This window comes from Choloepus didactylus, chromosome 8 (genome assembly GCF_015220235.1).
Source record: "Choloepus didactylus isolate mChoDid1 chromosome 8, mChoDid1.pri, whole genome shotgun sequence".
Taxonomy (NCBI): domain Eukaryota; kingdom Metazoa; phylum Chordata; class Mammalia; order Pilosa; family Megalonychidae; genus Choloepus; species Choloepus didactylus.
The window spans coordinates 94,891,660-94,912,157 of record NC_051314.1 but is presented as its reverse complement, the minus strand read 5'-3'; the positions used below and the strand labels follow the sequence as shown (position 1 = coordinate 94,912,157).

At 37.1% G+C, this 20,498-nt stretch overlaps 1 protein-coding gene across 5 annotated transcripts in view; it reads right to left on the bottom strand.

The window, feature by feature from the left end:
• Window positions 1-13,173, bottom strand: part of GXYLT1 (glucoside xylosyltransferase 1) — a 75,936-nt gene extending 62,763 nt beyond the window's left edge. For all 5 annotated transcript variants that reach the window (XM_037846944.1, XM_037846945.1, XM_037846947.1 and 2 more), the window contains exon 1: window positions 12,920-13,173. In XM_037846944.1, the coding sequence (XP_037702872.1) occupies window positions 12,920-13,140 (221 nt within the window). In that variant the 5' untranslated portion in view covers window positions 13,141-13,173. The remainder of the gene's footprint in view (window positions 1-12,919) is intronic.
• Between the last annotated feature and the right edge of the window lie 7,325 nt (window positions 13,174-20,498).

The window sequence follows — 20,498 nt, the reverse complement described above, 5'->3', positions numbered from 1 at the left end:
CAGTAGAAAGTATTTCTGTGCATGACAAAGACAAAAACCATAATGGAAAAAAGTGCCAATCTTAAAAAAAATTTAAAATGACATATGATATATACATCATGAACAAAAGTAAAAGTCAACCTGGAAAAACAAACAAACAAACATAAGTCAACCTGAGCAGGGGAAGTATTTGCAACAGGTACAATGAATACATAAAAACCTTAATGTTTTAAAATAAGATTTCTAAATCAAAAGTTCACATAATTTTTTTCATTAGCCAAATTATTGTTTCCCCTCCAAAAGCAAAGCAAGTATTTTAATTAATTAGGATAATTATTAGCATTTATTACATACTATGTCTTGGAAATTGAATCATGTCTCCCACAAAAGGCATGTTTAGATCCTAATCCCCGGTCTTGTAAGTGTAATCCCAGTTGTACAGGAACTTCAAAGATGTTCCTATCGTGTGTCCAAACTGAATGAGGGTGTACTTTAACCCTGTATGGCTGAGATCCTTATAAGCAAAGGAAATTGAAAACAAGGAGAGCACCGGGAGCAGCCAGAAGCCAGAAATCAATGGAACCAGAAAACAAAGAAGAAGACACGCCACGTACAAAGACTGCAGGCCAGCCAGAAAATACCTACACACCCTGCCCTCCATGAACTCTGAAACCATGAGCCAATAAATTCCTACTTATGCTAAGCATTTTGCAACTATGTGAAGCAGATATCACTATTATCTACTAATGAACTAAATATAAGGTGCAGAGTATTGGTTTTATAGATGTCTCTGCATTAACAAAGCAACAGAGATTAAGCAAACTAAGCAAACACCACCTCTCTCTTTCTTCAGAAATAACTTCAGGGATGAGGGAAAAAAGCTTCAATAAAAACAGCAGTACAAAAACAGTGGTCAAACCAATCTCAGCTGTATCAAGTGGTTCTCAATTTTTAGTTTTGCAACAATAACCAGCAGAAGTTATCTAAAATATAGATTCTTGGATACTACCACCAAGCATTCTTGTTTAACTGGCCTGGATAAGGCCAAGGGGAAGAACTTTTCCTGGAGGTCAGAAATTGAAAAACAATCACTTAAAATTTAAATGATCATAACCATCACCACATGAGCTACAATTTTGAAGCAATGCTGTGCTAGGCACCATAATGAATAATCTATACATGGTATTTTATTTCAATTCTCACAAACAATCCAAGGTGACAGATATTCTTATCTGAAACATGTTCAAGATTAATGCAGCCAGTAAGTGGCAAAAATCTGAAGGCTGTGACTCTAAAGTCCTTATTCTTGTCACTCTTTAAAATTATCAGGCTGGTGTTCACAGGATCCAGGAGAAATAGTACACAGCTTAACCATATCTGAAAAGGAGAGCAAGGTGACTACCTCCCTGTGTGACAATGAGTCACGCAGCAGGTATGATGAGTCCAGAAACAGTATCAGCAAAATTGATAATGTTTCCTTGATTCCCCAATTACCAATACTGCTGCATAATCAAAATAGAATGAAATCTTGATAACCACCATCAAGATAAAACAGTGAAAGATGGGAAGTGAATCACCCTGTGTTCTAGTTTATTAATGCTGCCTCAAGGCAAAACACTAGAAATGGATTGGCTATTATAAAGGGGGTTTATTTGGTTACACAGTTACAGTCTTAAGGCCATAAAGTGTCCAAGGTAACACATCAACAATCAGGCACCTTCACTGAAGGATGGCCAGTGGCCTCCTGAAAACCTTTGTTAGCTGGAAAGCCACGTGGCTGGCGCCTGCTCCAGAGCACTGGTTTCAAAATGGCTTTCTCCCAGGACGTTCCTCCCCAGGCTTCAGCTTCTCAAAAATGTCACTCTTGGTTGCTCTTGGGGCATTTGTCCTCTCTTAGCTTCTCCGGAACAAAAGTATGCTTTCAAAGGCCATCTCCAACGTGTCTCTGCAAGCTGAAGCTCCTCTCTCAGCTTCTGTACATTCTTCAAAGTGTCCCTCTTGGCTGTAGCAAGCTCACTCCATCTGTCTGAGCTTATATAGTGTTCTAGTAAACTAAACAAGGTCCATACTGAATGGGCGGGGCCACACCTCCATGGAAACGATCCAATCAGAGTCATCACCCACAGTTGGGTGGGGCACATCTCCATGGAAACACTCAAAAGAATTACAAGCTAATCAACACTGATATATCTGCCCACACAAGATTATATCAAAGATAATGGCGTTTTGGGGGACATAATACATTCAAACTGGCATACCCTGTGTAGCTAAAGTGTAAAAAATTACAATGGTTATAATTACTTCTGCAAGAAGTAATAATTCCTGCTATTAACGCCTGGTAAAAACAACTGCTTTATACTCAACACCTTAATAGAGACTGTCCATATTGAATAGATTAAAGAGTCTCTAAGTGGAAGAGCCACTGCCTACCCAGCACTCCCCATTCTCTGAGGCACTGCTCCTCTCCAACACCAATCATGCTATTCTGTCTGCCACAAGGATGGGCAAGTGACAGAGCCAGTGACTCAGAGATCCCCATTCCTAAGCCACAAAGACTAGTCCATGGATGGGCATGTGATCCAAGCAAGTCCAACAAGAGCTTTTTCCTGGGATTTCCTACTTGAGACTAGAGAACAATCAGTTCAAGAAGCAAAAAGGCCTCATGAACAAAAACTGCTGCAGTGAAAGAAAGAATCGCTAGTCTTTAAGGTCCCTAGAACTACCCCGATATCTACAGGTCTTCCTTCAGTTCTGTTCCTCCCAGTAACCCAAATAAGCCAATAAATATTCATTTTACCTAAGTCAGTTTTATTAGATTTCAATCACTGCTACTAAAAATTGTGACTATTACAAATTAAAGTAAGTACTATCTACATTTTACAGGTGAGGAAATTGAAGCATATAAAGGGAATGTAAGATGGCCATGAAGAAAACACAAGCCTATAGTGACTCTAAGACCTATGTATTTTCTCATACTAAAATAACAGCTTCAATAAAATGTAGTAAGTGATAACAAGCCTCAATGAAAACCTGTTCCTATTATTTTAAAGTATTTACTTTAAAGACTTGGAAGGATTTTTAAAAATATTTTGTTATCATAGAATTCTGTGCAATGAATACTTTCTACAAGATCTGAGCAGTAGAACCTACTGGCTATAACCCTAGATTCCATGTCTTAAATGAAAGAGAGAAACAACATTTCTAAGCTTTCAGGCAAGACTGCTTTTAAAAAAGTAAGAATGCAATGATAATCAAGTCCTAATGAAAAGAGGAAGATGTTGGCTTGCCTCATAGCTCCATTCTCCACCATGGAAACATTCTCCAGATTAGACCCCAACCACAGCATCTTTAAAGAGTGATCATCAACAGGATGACTGTGGGAAGATGGCAGAGTAGGAAGCTCCAGGAATCACTCCTTCCACCAGAACAACTATTAAACAGGCAGGAGCTGTCTAAATCAACTATCTAGAAACTCTGCAGTCCAGAATAACACTGTATAGCACGCAGGGAAGAGTGGGAGGAAGAGGCTGATAAATTACAGTAAATGCCAGTAAATTGCTGTTTCAGTTTGCTAAAGCTACTGGAATGCAGAAATGGGTTCGCTTTTACATTGGGCTCTATTAACTTACAATTTACAATTTTTAGGCCATGAGAATGTCCCAGTTAAGGCATCAACCGGATGATACCTGGACTCTGAATAAAGGCCACTAGCATCTGGGACACCTCTGTCACATGGGAAGGCACATGGCTGGCATCTTCTGGTCCTTCACTCCTGGGTTTCACTGCTTTCAGCTTCTGATTCCAGTGGCCTCCTCTCTGAGCTTCTGTGGGTCCTCTCTTGGCTCCTCTGGGGCTTTTCTCTCTCAGCTCTCTCTGGGTGTTTCTCTCTCTGGGCTTTTTCTGTCTTTTATCCTCATAAAGGCCTCCAGCAAAGGAACAAGACCCACCTTGAATTGGGTGGGTCACATCTCAATTGAAACAACCTAATTAAAAGGTCCCACCACAATAGGTCTGCTCCCATAGGAACAGATTACAAGAACATGGCCTTTTCTGGGGTTCCTAACAGCTTCAAACCAGTACAACTGCTGTCTCCGTGATGCAGTTACAATCACCAATCCCCATTCTCGTGGCAGGCAGCAGTAGGATCTGGCCCCTGGTGTAGCTTACCGGTGCCAGAAAGGAACATTAAAAATCCACTTCTCCAAGATCCAGGTTAGGCAGGGGCCAATCACTGATCAGGGCTTTTGATTAGCCACTCTGAATTGTTGAGGCCCAGCTCTGAGGGCAGCCACTGTTCCAAATGGCCCCAGAAAAAGGCAGTGGAGAAGATTAAAGATAGTATAGTTCAGAGCTGCAAGGGAGAGCCGAAAAGCTGCAATGGCTAGGAGGTCAAGCATATCCAGCTTTGGGGAGCCATGGAAGAAGCTCGCGATGACTTGCCTGTCTCTTCCTTCATCCTCAGGGCAGTTTGGAGCCAGCTGGTGCTCCCTATGTGGGACCCTGGCCTTGTTATGGATGGGAAAGATTGACTTGCTCTCCAGGCAAAAACAGCTGAGACAACCAAAGCAGTGTAAGAAATGACTGAGGTGGAAGTCATGGGGCAAAGGCTTACCTGCTTCAAGTTCAGCAGTAGAATACTGAGGAGGAGATTATCTGTCTTCTGGGAAGTAGAGGGGGCAAACAACTTAAACAGGAAAACTCCTAAGGTCATCAGCATGCACTAGCCCAGGAAAAGACTCAGGCCCAGAAAAAACAAGAACCCTGAACTTTGCATTTACCTAGGGAAAAAAGAAGGCCTTCCTGACAGGAAGGATGACACTCAAGGAAATCTCTCTCATTTCACTAGCTGGTCACAAACTCAAGAAACAGCAATCTCAGGATATAAATCCCTGAGTTAACATTTTAAAATATTAAAATGTACAGTGTGCAAAAAGATTATAAGACAAAGAAACAGGAAATGATACATCCAAAGGAAGAGGATAAAATCAAGAAAACTTCAATAAAGATGTATGTCTTTGGACATATCAAACAAAGACTTTTAAAAAATGATCTTCAATATACACAAGGAAATGAAGGAAAATACAGAGAAAGAAGTAAAGGATATCAGAAAAACAATGAATGATCAATTCAAGAGCTGAGACACAAATTTTTAAAAGGAACCAATAAAGGAGCTGAAGACAAAAATAACTGTAATGAGAAATCCCCAAGAGGGGATTGGATCTGCAGAAGAAAGAATCAATGAACTCAAAGACAACACAATTGAAATGTGTTATGCTGAGAAAAAGAAAGAAAAAAAAATTAGAAAAGCAAAAGTAGTCTGAGATACCTGGGACACAGTCAAGCTTATCAATATATGCATTATGAAAGTCCCATAAGAGGAAAGAGAAAGAGGAGTAGAAGGAATATTCAAAGAAAACTTCCCAAACTTAGCAAAAGACATGAATATGCACATCCAAGAAGCCAGAGAACACCAAGCAATAAAATTGAAGAGAAATATGCCCCATCACATACTCGTCAAACTGTTGTATGCAAAGGACAAGGAGAAAGATCTGAAAATTGCAAGACAAAAGTAATCCACTACGTACAAGGGAATTTCAATTAGAGTAAGTGCTGATTTCTCATCAGAAATCATGGAGACAGGCAGGCAGTGGGTTGAAATATTTAAAATGTTGAAAGAAAACAACTGCCAACCATGAATTTCACATCTGCCAAGACTTACTTTCAAAAATGAGGATAATATTAAGATATTCCAGATAAAAGGTAAGGGAGTTCACCACCACTAGACCTGCCAGCATAAAGAAAACAAGACCTCCCATAAAGGTAACCATTTGAGTAATTATAAATTCCAGTATTACTGTATTGCACTGTCTGGTATACTTCTTACTTCCTACAGGTAATAAAATGCAAATACATAAATGTACAAAATATAATTTGTAACAAGTATGAAAAAAGGAAGAGATGGAGGTGTATAGGAACAGTGTATGTGTATGCTGTTGAAATCAAGTTGGTATCAAATCAAATAAGACTATTATATATTTAGGATGTTAAATTTTAACCCCATGGTAACCACAAGGAGAATATATGAAAAACATATAAAGATAGAAGTGAGAAGAGATTGGCAGAATGCATAAAAAAAGCATCACCCAACTATACGCTGACTATAAAAGAGACACCTTAAATTCAAAGACAAAAATAGGGTGAAAGTGAAAGGACAGAAAAAAATATATATATCAAGCAAGCAGTAATCAAAAGAGAGCTGGCGTAGCTATAATAATATCAGATAAAATAGACTTTATGTCTAAAACTGTTACAAGGGACAAAAAAGGTCATTATGTACTAATAAAGAAGTCAATTCTATGACATAACAATTATAAATATACATGCACCTAACAGCAGAGTCCCAAAATATATGAAGCAAATACTGACAGATCTGAAGGTAGAAACTGATGGTTCGACATTAGTAGGAGACTTTAATACACCACTTCCAATAACAGAAGGAAATATAAAGACTTGAACTATACTGTAAATGAACCTAGAACTAACAGGCATATATATAAAACACTTCACCCAGTAACATTCTTCCCAAGAGCACATGAATCATTCTCCAGCATATCTTAAGTCACAAAACAAGTTTCACATAAATTAAAAATTATTAAAATCATACAGTGTATCTTCCCCAACCACAATGGAATGAAGCCAGAAATCAACAGAGGGAGAAATGGAAAATTCAAATAGGTGGAAATTAAACAAAGTACTTTTAAGCAATGGGTCATCAAAATAAATAACAAGAGAAATTAGTAAATATCTTGAGGAAATGAAAATGAAAATACAGCATACCAAAACTTAGGGCATGCAGCAAAAGCAGCTGCTGGGAGGGAAATTTATAACTCTAAATGCTTACACTAAAAAAAAAAAAGAAAAAAGAAAAGATTTCAAACCAGAGACCTATGCTCAAAACTGGAAGAACTAGGAAAAAAAGAGCAAACTAAAAGGAAAGCAAGAAGAAAGAAGGAAATAATAAGGACTAGAGATAAAATAGAGAATTAAAAAACAACAGAGAGAATCACCAAAATGAAAAGATGTTTCTTTGAAAAGATCAACAAAATTGACAAACCTTTAGCTAGACTGATGAAGACAGCAAGAGGACATGAATAACTAAAATCTGAAATGCAAAGGGGACGTTATTACTGATGTCGATGAAATAAACAAACTGTAAAAGAATACTATGAACAACTGTACATCAACAAATGAAATAAACTAGATGAAATGGACAAATTCCTAGAAACATAAAAACTATCTACAGTGACTCAAAAAGAAATAGAAGACAAAGGAGAGCTAGGCCTGCCTATAATTGTGCCTAAGGGGCCTCCTCCCGAATGCCTCTTTGTTGCTCAGATGTGGCCCTCTCTCTCTAGCTGAGCCAACTTGGCAGGTGAAATCACTGCCCTCCCCTCTACGTGGGATCTGACACCCAGGGGAGTGAATCTCCCTGGCAAAGTAGAATATGACTCCCGGGGAGGAATCTAGACCTGGCATCATCGGATGGAGAACATCTTCTTGACCAAAAGGGGGATGTGAAAGGAAATGAAATAAGCTTCAGTGGCAGAGAGATTCCAAAAGGAGCCGAGAGGTCACTCTGGTGGGCAGTCTTACATACAACATAGACAACCCTTTTTAGGTTCTAATGAATTGGAATAGCTAGCAGTAAATACCTGAAACTATCAACCTACAACCCAGAACCCATGAATCCTGAAGACGATGGTATAAAAATGTAGCTTATGAGGGGTGATGGACCACACTCCTCTTTGTCCAGTGTATGGATGAATGAGTAGAAACATGGGGGCCAAAAAAAAAAAAAAAAAAAGCACCCAGTGTTCTCTTTTACTTTAATTGTTCTTTTTCACTTAAATTTTTATTATTATTTTTGTGTGTGTGGTAATGAAAATGTTCAAAAATTAATTTTGATGATGAATGCACAACTATATAATGGTACTGTGAACAACTGAATGTATGCTTTGAATGACTGCATTGTATGTGAATATAGCTCAATAAAAATGAATTAAAAAAAAAAAGAAACAGAAGATCTCAATAAACCAATAACTAATAAAGAGATTGAATCAGTAATCAAAAGCCTTCAAACAAAGAAAATCCTAAGACCAGAAGGCTTCACAGGGGAATTTACCAAACATTCCAAGAAGAAGTAATATCAATCCTTCTCAAACTCTTCCAAAAAAGTGAAGGGACACTCCCTATCTACGAGGCCAACATCACCTAGTACCAAAGTCAGAGAGAGCCCACAAGAAAAATACAGACCAATATCTCTTACAAATACAAATGCAAAAATCCTCAACAGAATACAAGCAAACCGAATCCAACAGCATATTAAAAGAATTATACACCATGATCAAGTGGGATTTATCCCTGGCATATAAAGGTGATTCAACATAAGAACATCAATTAATGTAATATACAACATTAAGATAAGGGGAGAAAAAAACCACATGATCATCTCAACTGATGTAGAAAAGGCATTTGACAAAATCCAGCACCCCTTCTCGATAAACTTAGAAAACTAAGAATAGAAGATAATTTCCTCTACATAATAAAGGACATATGTGAAAAACCCCAACTAACACCATACTTAATGGTGAAGGGCTGAAAAGCTTTCCCTGTAAGATTGTGAACAAGGCAAGGATGCCCACTGTCAGCACTGTCACTCAACACTGTACTAGAAGTTCTAACTCGAGCAATTAGGGTGAGAAAAAGAAATAAAAGGCATCCAAATTGGAAACGAAAAATTAAAACTGTTCCTATTTGCAGATGACATGATCCTACTAAAGAAAATCTTGAAAAATCCACAACGAAGCTACAAAAGCTAATAAACGGAGCAGTGGCAGGGTACAAGATCAACACCCAAAAATTAGCTGTGTTTCTATACACTAGTAATGAACAATCAGAAGAAGAAATCAAGAAAAAAATTCCAATTACAAGAGCAACCAAAACAATCAAGTAACTAGGAAAAATTCTAACCAACAGCATAAAAGACTTGAACACAGAAAACTACAAAACATTGTCAAAAGAAATCAAAGAAGACCTAAAAAACTGGAAGACCATTCCATATTCATGAATTGGAAGACTAAACATCATTAAGACATCAGTTCTTCCCAAAGCAATTTAAAGATTCAACACAATCCCAATCAAAATTCCAAAAGCCTTCTCTATAGAAACAGAAAAGCCAATCATCAAATTTATATGGAAAGGTAAGAAGCCCTGAATAGTCAAAGCCATCTTAAAAAAGAAGAATGTACTTGGAGGGCTCACACTTCACAATCTTACAACTTTTTAAAAAGCCAAGAGGAATCCAAAGAGCATGGTACTGGCCTAAGGACAGACATAAAAACCTATGGAACTGAACTGAGAACTGAGAAGAGAAATCCTCATATTTAAGGCCAACTGATTTTTGACAAGGGGGCAATTACTACTCAATTGTGAAAGAAAAGTCTCTTCAACAAACGGTGCTGGGAAAACTGGATCTTCATTTGGGAAAAAAAAAAAAATGAAGGTAGATCCCTACCTCACAGCATATACAAAAAAAAAAAAAAAACAAATTGAAATGGACCAAAGCCCTAAATCTAAGAGCCTGAGCTATGAAACTCCTAGAAGAAAACATAGAGAAGCATTTTCAAGACCTTGTGTTTGGTAATAGTTTCTTAGACTTTATACCCAAAGCACAAGCAACAAAAGAAAAAAAATAGATAAATGGGGTCTCATCAAAATAAAAAACTTTTGGACCTTAAATGACTTCATCATAAAAGTAAACAACAATCTACACAATGGAAGAAAATATTTGGAAACCACACACCCGATATGGGTTTAATATCCAAAATATATAAAGAAATCCTTCAACAACAGAAAGACAACTCGATTTTTAAAATAGATAAAAGACTCGAATAGACATTTCTCTAAAGAAGATATATAAATGGCCAAAAAGCACATGAAAAGATGCTCAACATCATTAGCCATTAAGGAAATGAAAATCAAAACTACAATGGGATACCATTTCACACCCAGTAGAATGGCTACTATTAAAAAAAAAAAAAAGGCAGAAAATTACAATTGTTGGAGAGCATGTGAGGAAACAGGAACACTTATTCATTGTTAGTGATAACATAAAATGGTACAGCCACTTTGGAATACAGTTTGGCAATTTCTCAGAAATTTAAGTATAGAATTACCATATAACCCAGGAATCCCACTTGTAGGTGTGCACTGAAAGCCAAGGACTCATGCTGATATGTGCACATCAATGTTCATAATGCTATTATTCACAAAAATATTGTATGATTTCAGTGTACAGAATAATTAGAATAAGCAAACTCATAGTCAGAATCTAGAATAAAGGTTACCAGGGGACAGGGAAGGAATAGGGCATAGGGAGTTAAGGCTTAAAATGTAGTCTCTATTTAGGATGATGGAAATGTTTTGTAATGGATGGTGGTGATGGTAAACATAACACTGTGAATGTAATTAAGAGCAATGAATTATATATTTTAATGTGGCTAAAAGGGGAAACTAAAGTTGGGTTATATGTACAGTACTAGAATAAAAATTTAAGAAAAAATTATGCAACTGCACCACACAGATAACCTTAAGTTAAACCATGGACTATCATTAATAGTACAATTATAAGCTTGCTCTTTCATCCATTTTAAGAAATGTACCACATCAAAGCAAGGTGTTAATAATAGTGTGATATAAAGTGAATGTTTTCTGGATTGTTCTGTAAACACACACTTTCTCTAATATACCAAAAAAAAAAAAAAAAAAAAAAAAAATTAAAAGTTTACAACAGCAGGATAAAACAAAGCAGCCTGGAGAGTCATTAAGGCTAGGGTATTCAAAGTTCAGACAATTCTCAACCAATAGTAATAAAGAAAAGTGAAGTTAAGAGAAAAAGGAATAGGAAAAAGAAAAGTAAAAAAGGAACACATGTAGAGCAATCAAAGGATACATAATTTCTAATCCTGGTGCAATAACTGACACCTTTGGAACTTTAACAAAAGATTTCTACATAGGAAGAGAAATTAAGGATATCTACCATATATATCATGATAGACAAAAAAAAAAAAAGTTGATTTAACCATATAAAAACTCTAAAAATCACTGTAACGATAATATCTGAAATAAAATTCCAAACCTGGAGTTGTATAGTTCTGCTCTTATGAATAGAGTCCTGATGTCTTAGGAATTCATCAGACCTTAATCAAATTGTAGAGCAAAACAGGGCAACCCAACTTTTCCATGCTGTTCCTCTGACCAAACTTCCCCTTACACCTGCAAATGTGGTGAAAAGTAGTTCACCACATTTTTCCATGCACCTTAGTTTACTCTGACACATCAAACTTAAGATTTCAGTAATAGGTTTGTGAAATATTTATGAAAACCGAGGTGCTTATTTTCTAAATTTCAAATAAAATAATTTTGTTTTAACCGGCCAAACTGACAAGCAAATGCAATTTATAAAAATCTATCACAAAATAAAGCATATATATGAGTAAAAGCACAAATGAATGCCACCCTATCAAACTGAAATGCTAATAATGCAGCCTAATTCTATTCAGTATTTTTGTTAAAATATTGCTTCCTTATAATTCTACCCATTACAAAAATAATTTCTATAACTTCAAATGTTTCAAAATTAGGTAGTAGATAGATCATAAACAGCTTAGCTTCCATCTGCTTTTTTTTTCTTTTCATGAGCTCATTCAAGTCTTCAATCACTGCCTCTCACATGACAGATAATTGAAGGTTGCTTTGGAAGTAATCCTGCTTTTATAAATACAGAGTCCTGATGTCTTAAGAGTTCGCCTGATCATAATCATATCATATAGTAAAAACCTGACAATCCAGCTTTTACATTCTGTTCCTCTGCCCAAACTCCTTTTCATCCGGGAATGACCTACTCTCAGAATAATGTTAAACAGCTGCTAACCTGCACTCCCTCCTCCTACCAATCCAGTACTTTTCTATATCAAAGCAGTATTTGCCTGTCAGTAAGAAGGACCCAGGGTCGTTCCCAGGGAGATGCCCACAAACTAGGTTGCCTTAGCCTACCCTGCAAGATACTGAAAATGCTTAGATTTTGGTAAGCATTCATAACACGTTGTCAAAAACTTCTTTCCATTTAAATTTCATGTTGAATCCAACTCTGGCAGTGACTGGCACAAAGCAACGTTTAAGTCATTATGCTGGTTTTTAAATAACTTCTTAAAAGATATCTCCGTCCCACCTCACAATAGACTTGAGCATGTTTTTTCTTAAATTGCTAAAAATTTCAGGAAAAAAAAATTGTTTCCAAAAGAAAAAATCACAGTCGCACAAATGCCATGTCCAGATTTAACTAACCGCTGCTAATAATGAAAATTTTAAACGTTAAACACAGGAAAATCAGACGACTCTTTCAAGACCAAAAAAAAGTGAATTGGGGCGCTAGCCTGATGTTTAAATATCTCAACTTCAACTCCATGGAGACAAGAGGGAATTTCCACTAGCCAGGCAGCAGGAAGGCTTTTGTGGGACACCTCTAATTTTCAACGAATCCTTAGAAGAGGGGGAAAAAAAAAAAACAAAAAAAAAAAAACAGACCAATTGTTATAAATCGAAAATTAATTTCTAGCTACTTTAAACAGCGCCTAAGGAATGGGTCGGAAAACAAACAAGGAGTGTGGAATGAGCTCAGGCTGAAGCAATGCCGGGCTCACCCGCGGGGTTGAGGGGAAGGAGGGAAATGAACGAAGAGGGTCGGAGACCGCGGCAAAGAAGGTAGAGGAAAGAGCCTAGAGGGGGGAGGCGCGAGGCGCGGAACGCACGGGAGAGCAGCCCGCGCCGAGCCTTGTCTCGCGCCCGCCGCCCCATCTTCAAGATAGGGAATGGCCCGTACCTGTCCGACCCGTCAGGATGCGCCGCTGGGCCCGCGCTGCCCGCCCCTCGCCCGGCGCCGCGTACGCCTTCCCCGAGCCAGGAAGCCGCTGCGGCCTGCGGCTTCTCGCCACGGCCGCCCGCTCCTTCCTCCAGGGACACGGCGAGCTGGCTGAAAGCGTAGAGAAGCGAGCAGAAGCCGCAGCCCAGACACAGGAGCACGATGCGAAGATACCGCCGCATCGCCCCGGCGTTGCCGCCGCCGCCGTGCTCCAGCGAACTGGTGCGGAGGGAGCGTTACCGCGCAATCGCGGACGCAACAAGTTCCTCCTCTGCTGCCGGGCCTCGCGCCCGCCTCCCCTTCCTTCCTCTTCTCCCCTCCCACCACCTTGGCTAGCACCGCCGCGGCGCCGAATCCCGCGAACAACCCGCCTAGAGGCTTCGGCGCCGCCTCCGCAGGCCTCTCGGGCAGCTGCAGCGACGCGGTCCCGCCCCCTCTGGCAGGCGGGAAGCTGTCGGATGCGCCGGCGCAGTGAGCGGGAGGGGGCGGAGCGCTTCGGGAGCCTAAATGCGGGAAGATAAGCGTGTACGCTGGAGCGCCAAACCTAGGGCAGGTATTTCCCTGACCCGGTGGTTCTGAACTGCAGAGGAGAAAGGTATAGCGAAATGAACAGGGCTTTAGAGGTAGCAGACCTGAACTCAAATTATGGGTCTGCCAGATGGTAGTTTGTGATATTGCGCAACCTAAATTCTCTTCGTCTCTAAAACAGAGATAATATCCTCTTCATAGGGTTAAGGCTTGAAAAACGCCTGGCACTTAGGAGGCATTCACTTAAACCCTTTTCAGGTCCCATTTCTCAGCAAAGCCTTTCCCAGCTTCTAAATTTCTGTAATAGTTATTGTTTGTACCAGCCATAGAGCATCATTGTGTGCCAAGAAGTTTAGTAGGGTTGTGGTGTGGGAGAGTGGATACTTGTAAATTCAGTACAACGATACGGACATTCTGATATAACTTTGTAAGTCTAGATGCACACACCACACACAAAGGAGCAATCAGTATTTGCGGGTGTGGTCGAGAATTCATAGCAAAGGTGGCCTTTGAGTCTTGGGTGGGATAAAGGAGGTAATTCTTCCAGCCTGTGGGAATTTTGTTACCACCAGCTAAGAGAATACAAGAGAGGATATATGAATGATATGACCAGAAGTGAGCCATAGATATTTGAGTAGAAGAGGCCAGATATTTGAGTACCAAGCATTGAGTTGGAACTTAAGCTGGCAGACAATGGGGAACCATTGAGGGGTTTTTAAGTAAGAAAGTAACATGATCACATTTGTATTTTCTAGAGTAGATTCTAGTGAGGGGCAGAGAAGAGAGATGACAGATTGGAGGCAGAGAACAGTTTCTCTGCCAAAAAGTGAGAAAAAGGAGGCTTTATACACACACACACACATTTCATGGCAAGAAATTATGCTGTTAAACTGTTCAAAACGCAAATGCATTTGGGGCTTTGAAAACTTTGGATGTGAGAAACAAGGTGGGAAAATGGTGTGTAACGTAGTAGCTCTCCATTTGGAATCTCTACACCAAAAGTGGTGGCTCTGTAACCATGCGAAAGTCACTAAACAAATTTAAGCCTCAGTTTCCTGTTCTATAAGGATTAAATATCTTAACCAATGAAAACTAGTATACTATCAAATTGTGTAAATAAAAACATACATTTATTCATTCAATAAACATTTATTGAATACATTCCACATGCCAGACAAGAGGCTTGATGCAGAGTATTCAGAAATAAAAGTGTGTAGTGCCCTCAAAGGGGAGACAGGCAAGTAAAATCGAGAAAACTAAGTCAGTTCTTCCACTCTACCTTACAATTCTCAGAGAAATGACAATAAACTTAGCAGGGTACAGAGATCTATAAAAATATAGGAATGGAAAAAGTTTCTGAGAAAGTTGCAGAATATGATACCAAGAAACAAGAGTAAGAGCTAGTACTCAGATAAAGGATGTTTAATTTAAAAAGATGCTAACTACAATTATTCTCTATTCCAACAACAAAAAAAACTAAAAGGAGTAAAAATGAAGAATAGCTTCCTGACCCACAGATTGTTAAAATACTGGAATGGCACAAAGGGAAGCCAAGCAGTTTTCATTTCTGTAACAATTTATGGAAAGAGCATATCTGGAAGAATCATCATTCATTTACTTGACATCAGAGTTCTGGACCATCCTCATCTCTTTAGGTTCCTTTTAATCTTGAAATTAAAAAGGAGATTCTGTTGAAAAAGTATGTAAGGGCTCCCAACATAGAAATGATTTTTGTATTACCCACACACAGTCTTAACTGGTTATCTTGTAGTATAGTTATGTGCATGCTAACATCCATTTCTGATCATTTCCAAACTCCCACATAATTTGATATTACTAAAATTAATGTTAATTATTTAAATGACTATTTAAATAAAAATAACTCCATGTCCTAATAATTAGGCTTTTCTTTCATTGACTGTATGTACATACTTAAGTAGGTATTCCTAAACTTATTTTTCCCTCTTTAGACCAGCCTCTTAATTCCTTTGGTCAGCTATTCCAAAGTTCAAACTATGGGCTGGCTGTATCCAAGTTTTTAACCGAAGTTTATTTACCCTTCACCCTATTAGAAAGATAAATTTAGGTGGAGGAAACGAAATTTAAGAGTAACAATATTGTTGTTGTTTAAATTATGGAGACAGAGACTTTCATGATCTGGAAAATTCTCTGATACAGGATAATCCAAATCTTAAATTTAAAAGATTAATCATGATTTTCCTCTGCCCCTCCCCATATTGGATATATAGTCATTCATTTAATGGGTGTTTTAAATTTAATGGGTCTTCTTTAAATCACTGTAAAGCAGATTTAGAGTCCTGCTAAGAATTTCCTTCCCACTTTCTAGCTTTGAGTACTTGATTCTTTAAATTTTTTAAAAAAAAAAAAAGGACATGATATGGGAAAGAGTTAAATTCTGTGCCTTTTCAGAATAAGGTTAAAAAACTTTTATATAACTTTCATTTGATAAAGGTCTCAATATAATCTAAATTAATCATTATGACATTCCTATGAAGTAGATGTGTTTCTATTCTTTTACAAAACAAAGTTCATTAACTTGGCCAAGAGACAGATCACAAATAATGTAGATCCAAATGGAAATCTTGTTTATTTTTTCCATTACACCATGCTATCCCACTACGAATTTATAAATAACTAAACTAAGTGATGGAAATTAGAAGTGAAAGCAAAAAGGAAGAAATCAGTATTAAGTGAAAACCTTAGACTGGTATTGGCGATAAAAACAAAATTTACAGAGAAATACGAGTGAAATTAGTTGCACAGCACAAAGAGTCAAAAACTCAGACCAAAAATAAGAATCATTCTCTCTTCCAGTTGGCCTCTAGTAAAATTTCCCCATTTTCCACAGTCTAATTCTGAGAGCCCTTGCTGGACTGGAGGAAAGATGGGAAAATCATACAGTTTATTTGAACAACAAAAAAGTATTTCATTTTAAGTGTCCATTCAGACCATTAAATGTGTAAAAAGAGTCAAGCAGTACTGTTGAAGAGTAAATTTAATGATTCTCTTCATTCTAAAAAAATTCGGGTGTAACTCATAAGATTAAAAAAAAAAAAAAAAAAAAGAGGCAGCAGACATGTTAGCTACTATATGATCTCAGAATTTAACTGGCATTTCCATCCATGGAGGGAGAGGATGTAGGGGGTAAAGTAGGGAGGAGAAATTAAGGAATATAGTTATCAACTCCCCTGTCTTTCTTCCTCTTTCTATCTTCAGGAACCCTCTATTCTCATTACTACACTAGATTAAAATCTGTTATTTAAAAAATACTGTCAGTAAAATAAAAAGCTAGATTTGCAGGGAAATTTAGGCATGGGGAAAATTAGAATCAAAACACACATGCACAAATTCTCCAAAACCTGCCTTCAATCAGGACTCAGGATTATAATAAGGCTATCCTGAGCCCAGTTTCCCAAAAATTGAAGGCTAAAAAAATTAAAAATTCTTATACTACCACACTTCAGAAGTCCAGTGCTTAGCTGAAAACTAAATTCAGAATCGTTATCCCACATTGCTTTCTATACAGAATTTCCATCACTAAGCAGTTCCTGTTGTATTTTATATGGTTTTTTATTTTGACATTTATGCATTTTTAATAAAGTCAATATTTTATGCTGAAAATAGAAGCTTTTTAATTTTCTTTTATCAAAGATTAAAACTACCTCTTGGGCATACCACCAGATCACTCTTATTTTCTTCCCTATAGTTAGTTCAGGGACTCATCCTCCTTTTGTTTTTTTAAATGCTTTCTCTAATCATTTTTCTTGTCTTTTGGGATTCTTCTCCCAAACTAGTTAATAGTCTTCCAACTCTTGTCATCCTTGCTGATCACAGAAGTAAACGCAGGCCCATTTCATTGTTGTGATTACTGTGAATTAAAAAAGATAATGTAAGTAACACACATGACAAAGTTGCTAGTAAGTCTTGGTTCCCTGTTTAGTTTCTAAATTTTCTTGCTAAAGGGGTTAAGGGAAGAAGGAAGATGAAAGGATATTTTTCATCCAAACTCCCTATTTGGGTCAGCAGATTTAACCCTAGAAGTAATCTTGCAACCTGCCAGGACTCATGTATCATTTCCACCTCTTAGAATTCCAGTTGGAGAGGAACCCATTGCTCTGGGTCCTTGCCCCTAAAAGTTCTTGATTCTCGTCCTCACACCCTGAAATAAAGCAATTTTTTTACATTAAAAAAATATATATTACTATTTAACCTTATTTACACAAGGTATGTGAGGCAACTTATAAAAACACAAGGAAAATATAAACAGATAAAAATCAGAATCTGAAAGAATATAGATACAAGATCAAGAATAAGAGATTATAATATAGGCATGCAGTTCATAGAGACTACACAATTACTAAAATTGAGCCCAAAAATTGGCTCTGAGATTTCTCATGATTAAAGCAATAGCTAAGGAGGATCAATTTATGATTTGCATTGTCCATAGGGAAAAGGCAAATTGGTTTCTCAGTTGAAGTAAAAGTTTTCTTAAAACAGATCCAAACAAATTTCTCATTTCGATCTTCAAAGAGGGGACACTGTTGTAATATACTGTTTCCTCAATATCTTTACAAAAAGGCAACAGCGCAGACCTCATTCGTTTTCTTGGTTTTAAAAAAATTTATATAGGAAAATAAATTTTTTCACATTACATGGCTTAAAGCCTGAAACTTTTGAAAATTTTGGAGTAATCAATTAGCAACTGGCTAAAACTGATGACACCCAGCATTATCAGCTGTAAGAACCAAGATCAAGTCCTAACATTTTCAGTGTGGACTTGGAGTGCATGCCTAGGCCTAGATGTGTTTTTAAAAACAAAAAGGCAGCAAGCACTCCCTCCTCCTCTGCTACATTTTTATCTTAAACATATTATTACAATGATCACATTGTAATTTTTTATTATAGCTTTCGCCTCTTAAGTTATGAGTTCCTTGTGAGCAGAGTCCACATTTTTGTCCACTTTGTAACCAACCCCTAATAGAGTGCCTGGCACACAAAAGATACTCAATAAATTTTCACTGAATTGAATATTATCAATATAAAGAAAACCTAGATTGAGGTAAATTATATTGAACTAAAGCAGACTTAGAACAGAAAAATTACTACAGTCTACAACTCCCAATGATGAAAAAAAAAAAAAAGATTCAGAACACGAAACCCGTCCCAGAACACTGAAACCACCCAGAGCTCTACTTGATTTTTTTTTCCTCAGAAGCATCTGGTCTTACTATGGCATTTCTTATACTCCAGAATTGGCCCATTCTATAAAGGCAGGAATGTTGCACTGTTTAAATACAAAACCCAATCAATACATCAAAAACATAACATTTAAATTATCTGGGCTAGTGGAGTTGTGCATTCTGGAAAGTAGTATTTATAGAACAAGGTAAAACTTCCCTATGACAGCTTCTTAAAGGAATTACTTTTGATGAAAATTGTTCTAAAATATTACACATATTACTCCCCTAGTACAGTGTACTAAAACACAACTTAAGCTTTAATTAATGACAGTCATTATAAGGATGATTTATTTTGCATGTTTTAAAAATGTCATCAGGGGCTAAGTTCTATTTATTTTCTCTCTTCTTTCCTTGTGATTTTTCCCTATTATCATCTAGATTGCATCACAATGCCCCCATTTCTAATTTTTGTGACTATTTTTGCTTTCTTTTTCCTCCTCTTCCCTCATTTTTTTTCCCTTGTCTGCCTTCCTTGCCTTTGATATTATTGGGACTTATCTTTCATTGCCTTCAAAAATCAGTGAAAGGCATTCTTTTCCTCTAGTTTCACAAAATGATCAGTTACATCCTATATTCTGTAACCTTGTGTTTTGATTCTACTCAACTATTTTTGTAATGAATGGCTCTTCTGCACTTCAGTTTTTCTACATTTGTTCTGGACAACTGAAGGGGGACAGGAGTGCCAATAAGTCAGAGCAAAGCATTATTTTATGGTTATCCTCTACACACACACACACACTTTTCTCTTTACACTTCATTATCAAAGTACTGTACAGAAATTTCTATCAGTGGCTTACAAACTACCCCAGGTTCCTACATCAGGTCTTTAAAAACTTCTGGAAAAGAGATGTTGGAGACCAAGAAAAAAAAGTAAAATAAGATCTTTGGTTAGAATGAAAACTCCTTGACCATTTACCATAATACATATAAAATATGCAGAAACTACATTCTTTTAGGCAATAAGGTTTTTTATCTAATGTTACCTTAGAAAACCTGAGGTTTTTCTTTTTTTCAACGTTTTCACCTGTCTACTATCATCACTATAATTTTAGGAAAGCATTTAATAAAAATAAAACTTTTAAGTTAACTATTTCCACTGTGTAATACAAAAAGTCTTAAGAGTATGTATTCTTGTATGCCTTAAATTACAGCTTCACTCTTGCTTATATCAAAATAAGGCGGTAAACTCTGAAAAACACCCAAATTCTCTTTTTGTATGGAATTTGGTTAAAAGAACTAACCATTAAAACCACAGGATAAATTCATGAAACAGAGCTAAAAATGTACTCTAAGCCAAAGCTCTGAATCTTTTTGCTTATGTTAACATTAGGTATAAGTATGTATGGAATTTGGATCCGTGTTCCTGGGGAAAGTGCATTTGAGGAAGGTGAAATGAAGGCAGGTGAAGATAATTGTGACTAATGAAAGGAAAACAAGATTTCAAACTAGTCAGTTCATTTCTTCTGTCTCATAGTGTATAACATCACATTCTTTAATTATAGAAGGATAGCTGGCCTGGGACCACAGAGAACATTTGATGTAGAAAATTCACTGCAAACTAATTAATAAAACACTATTTCTTTAGGTCATCAAGAGGGCACGGAAATAATTTTTGTTATGAAAACATTTTTGTATTTTTGTAATGGGATTTTACCTATGATGTAAGTAAAGGTTCATGTTTATTCAACATCCAGTATGTGTTGGGCAATTGTTAAGGACTGTACATGGACTGTTATTTAATTCTCCCAATA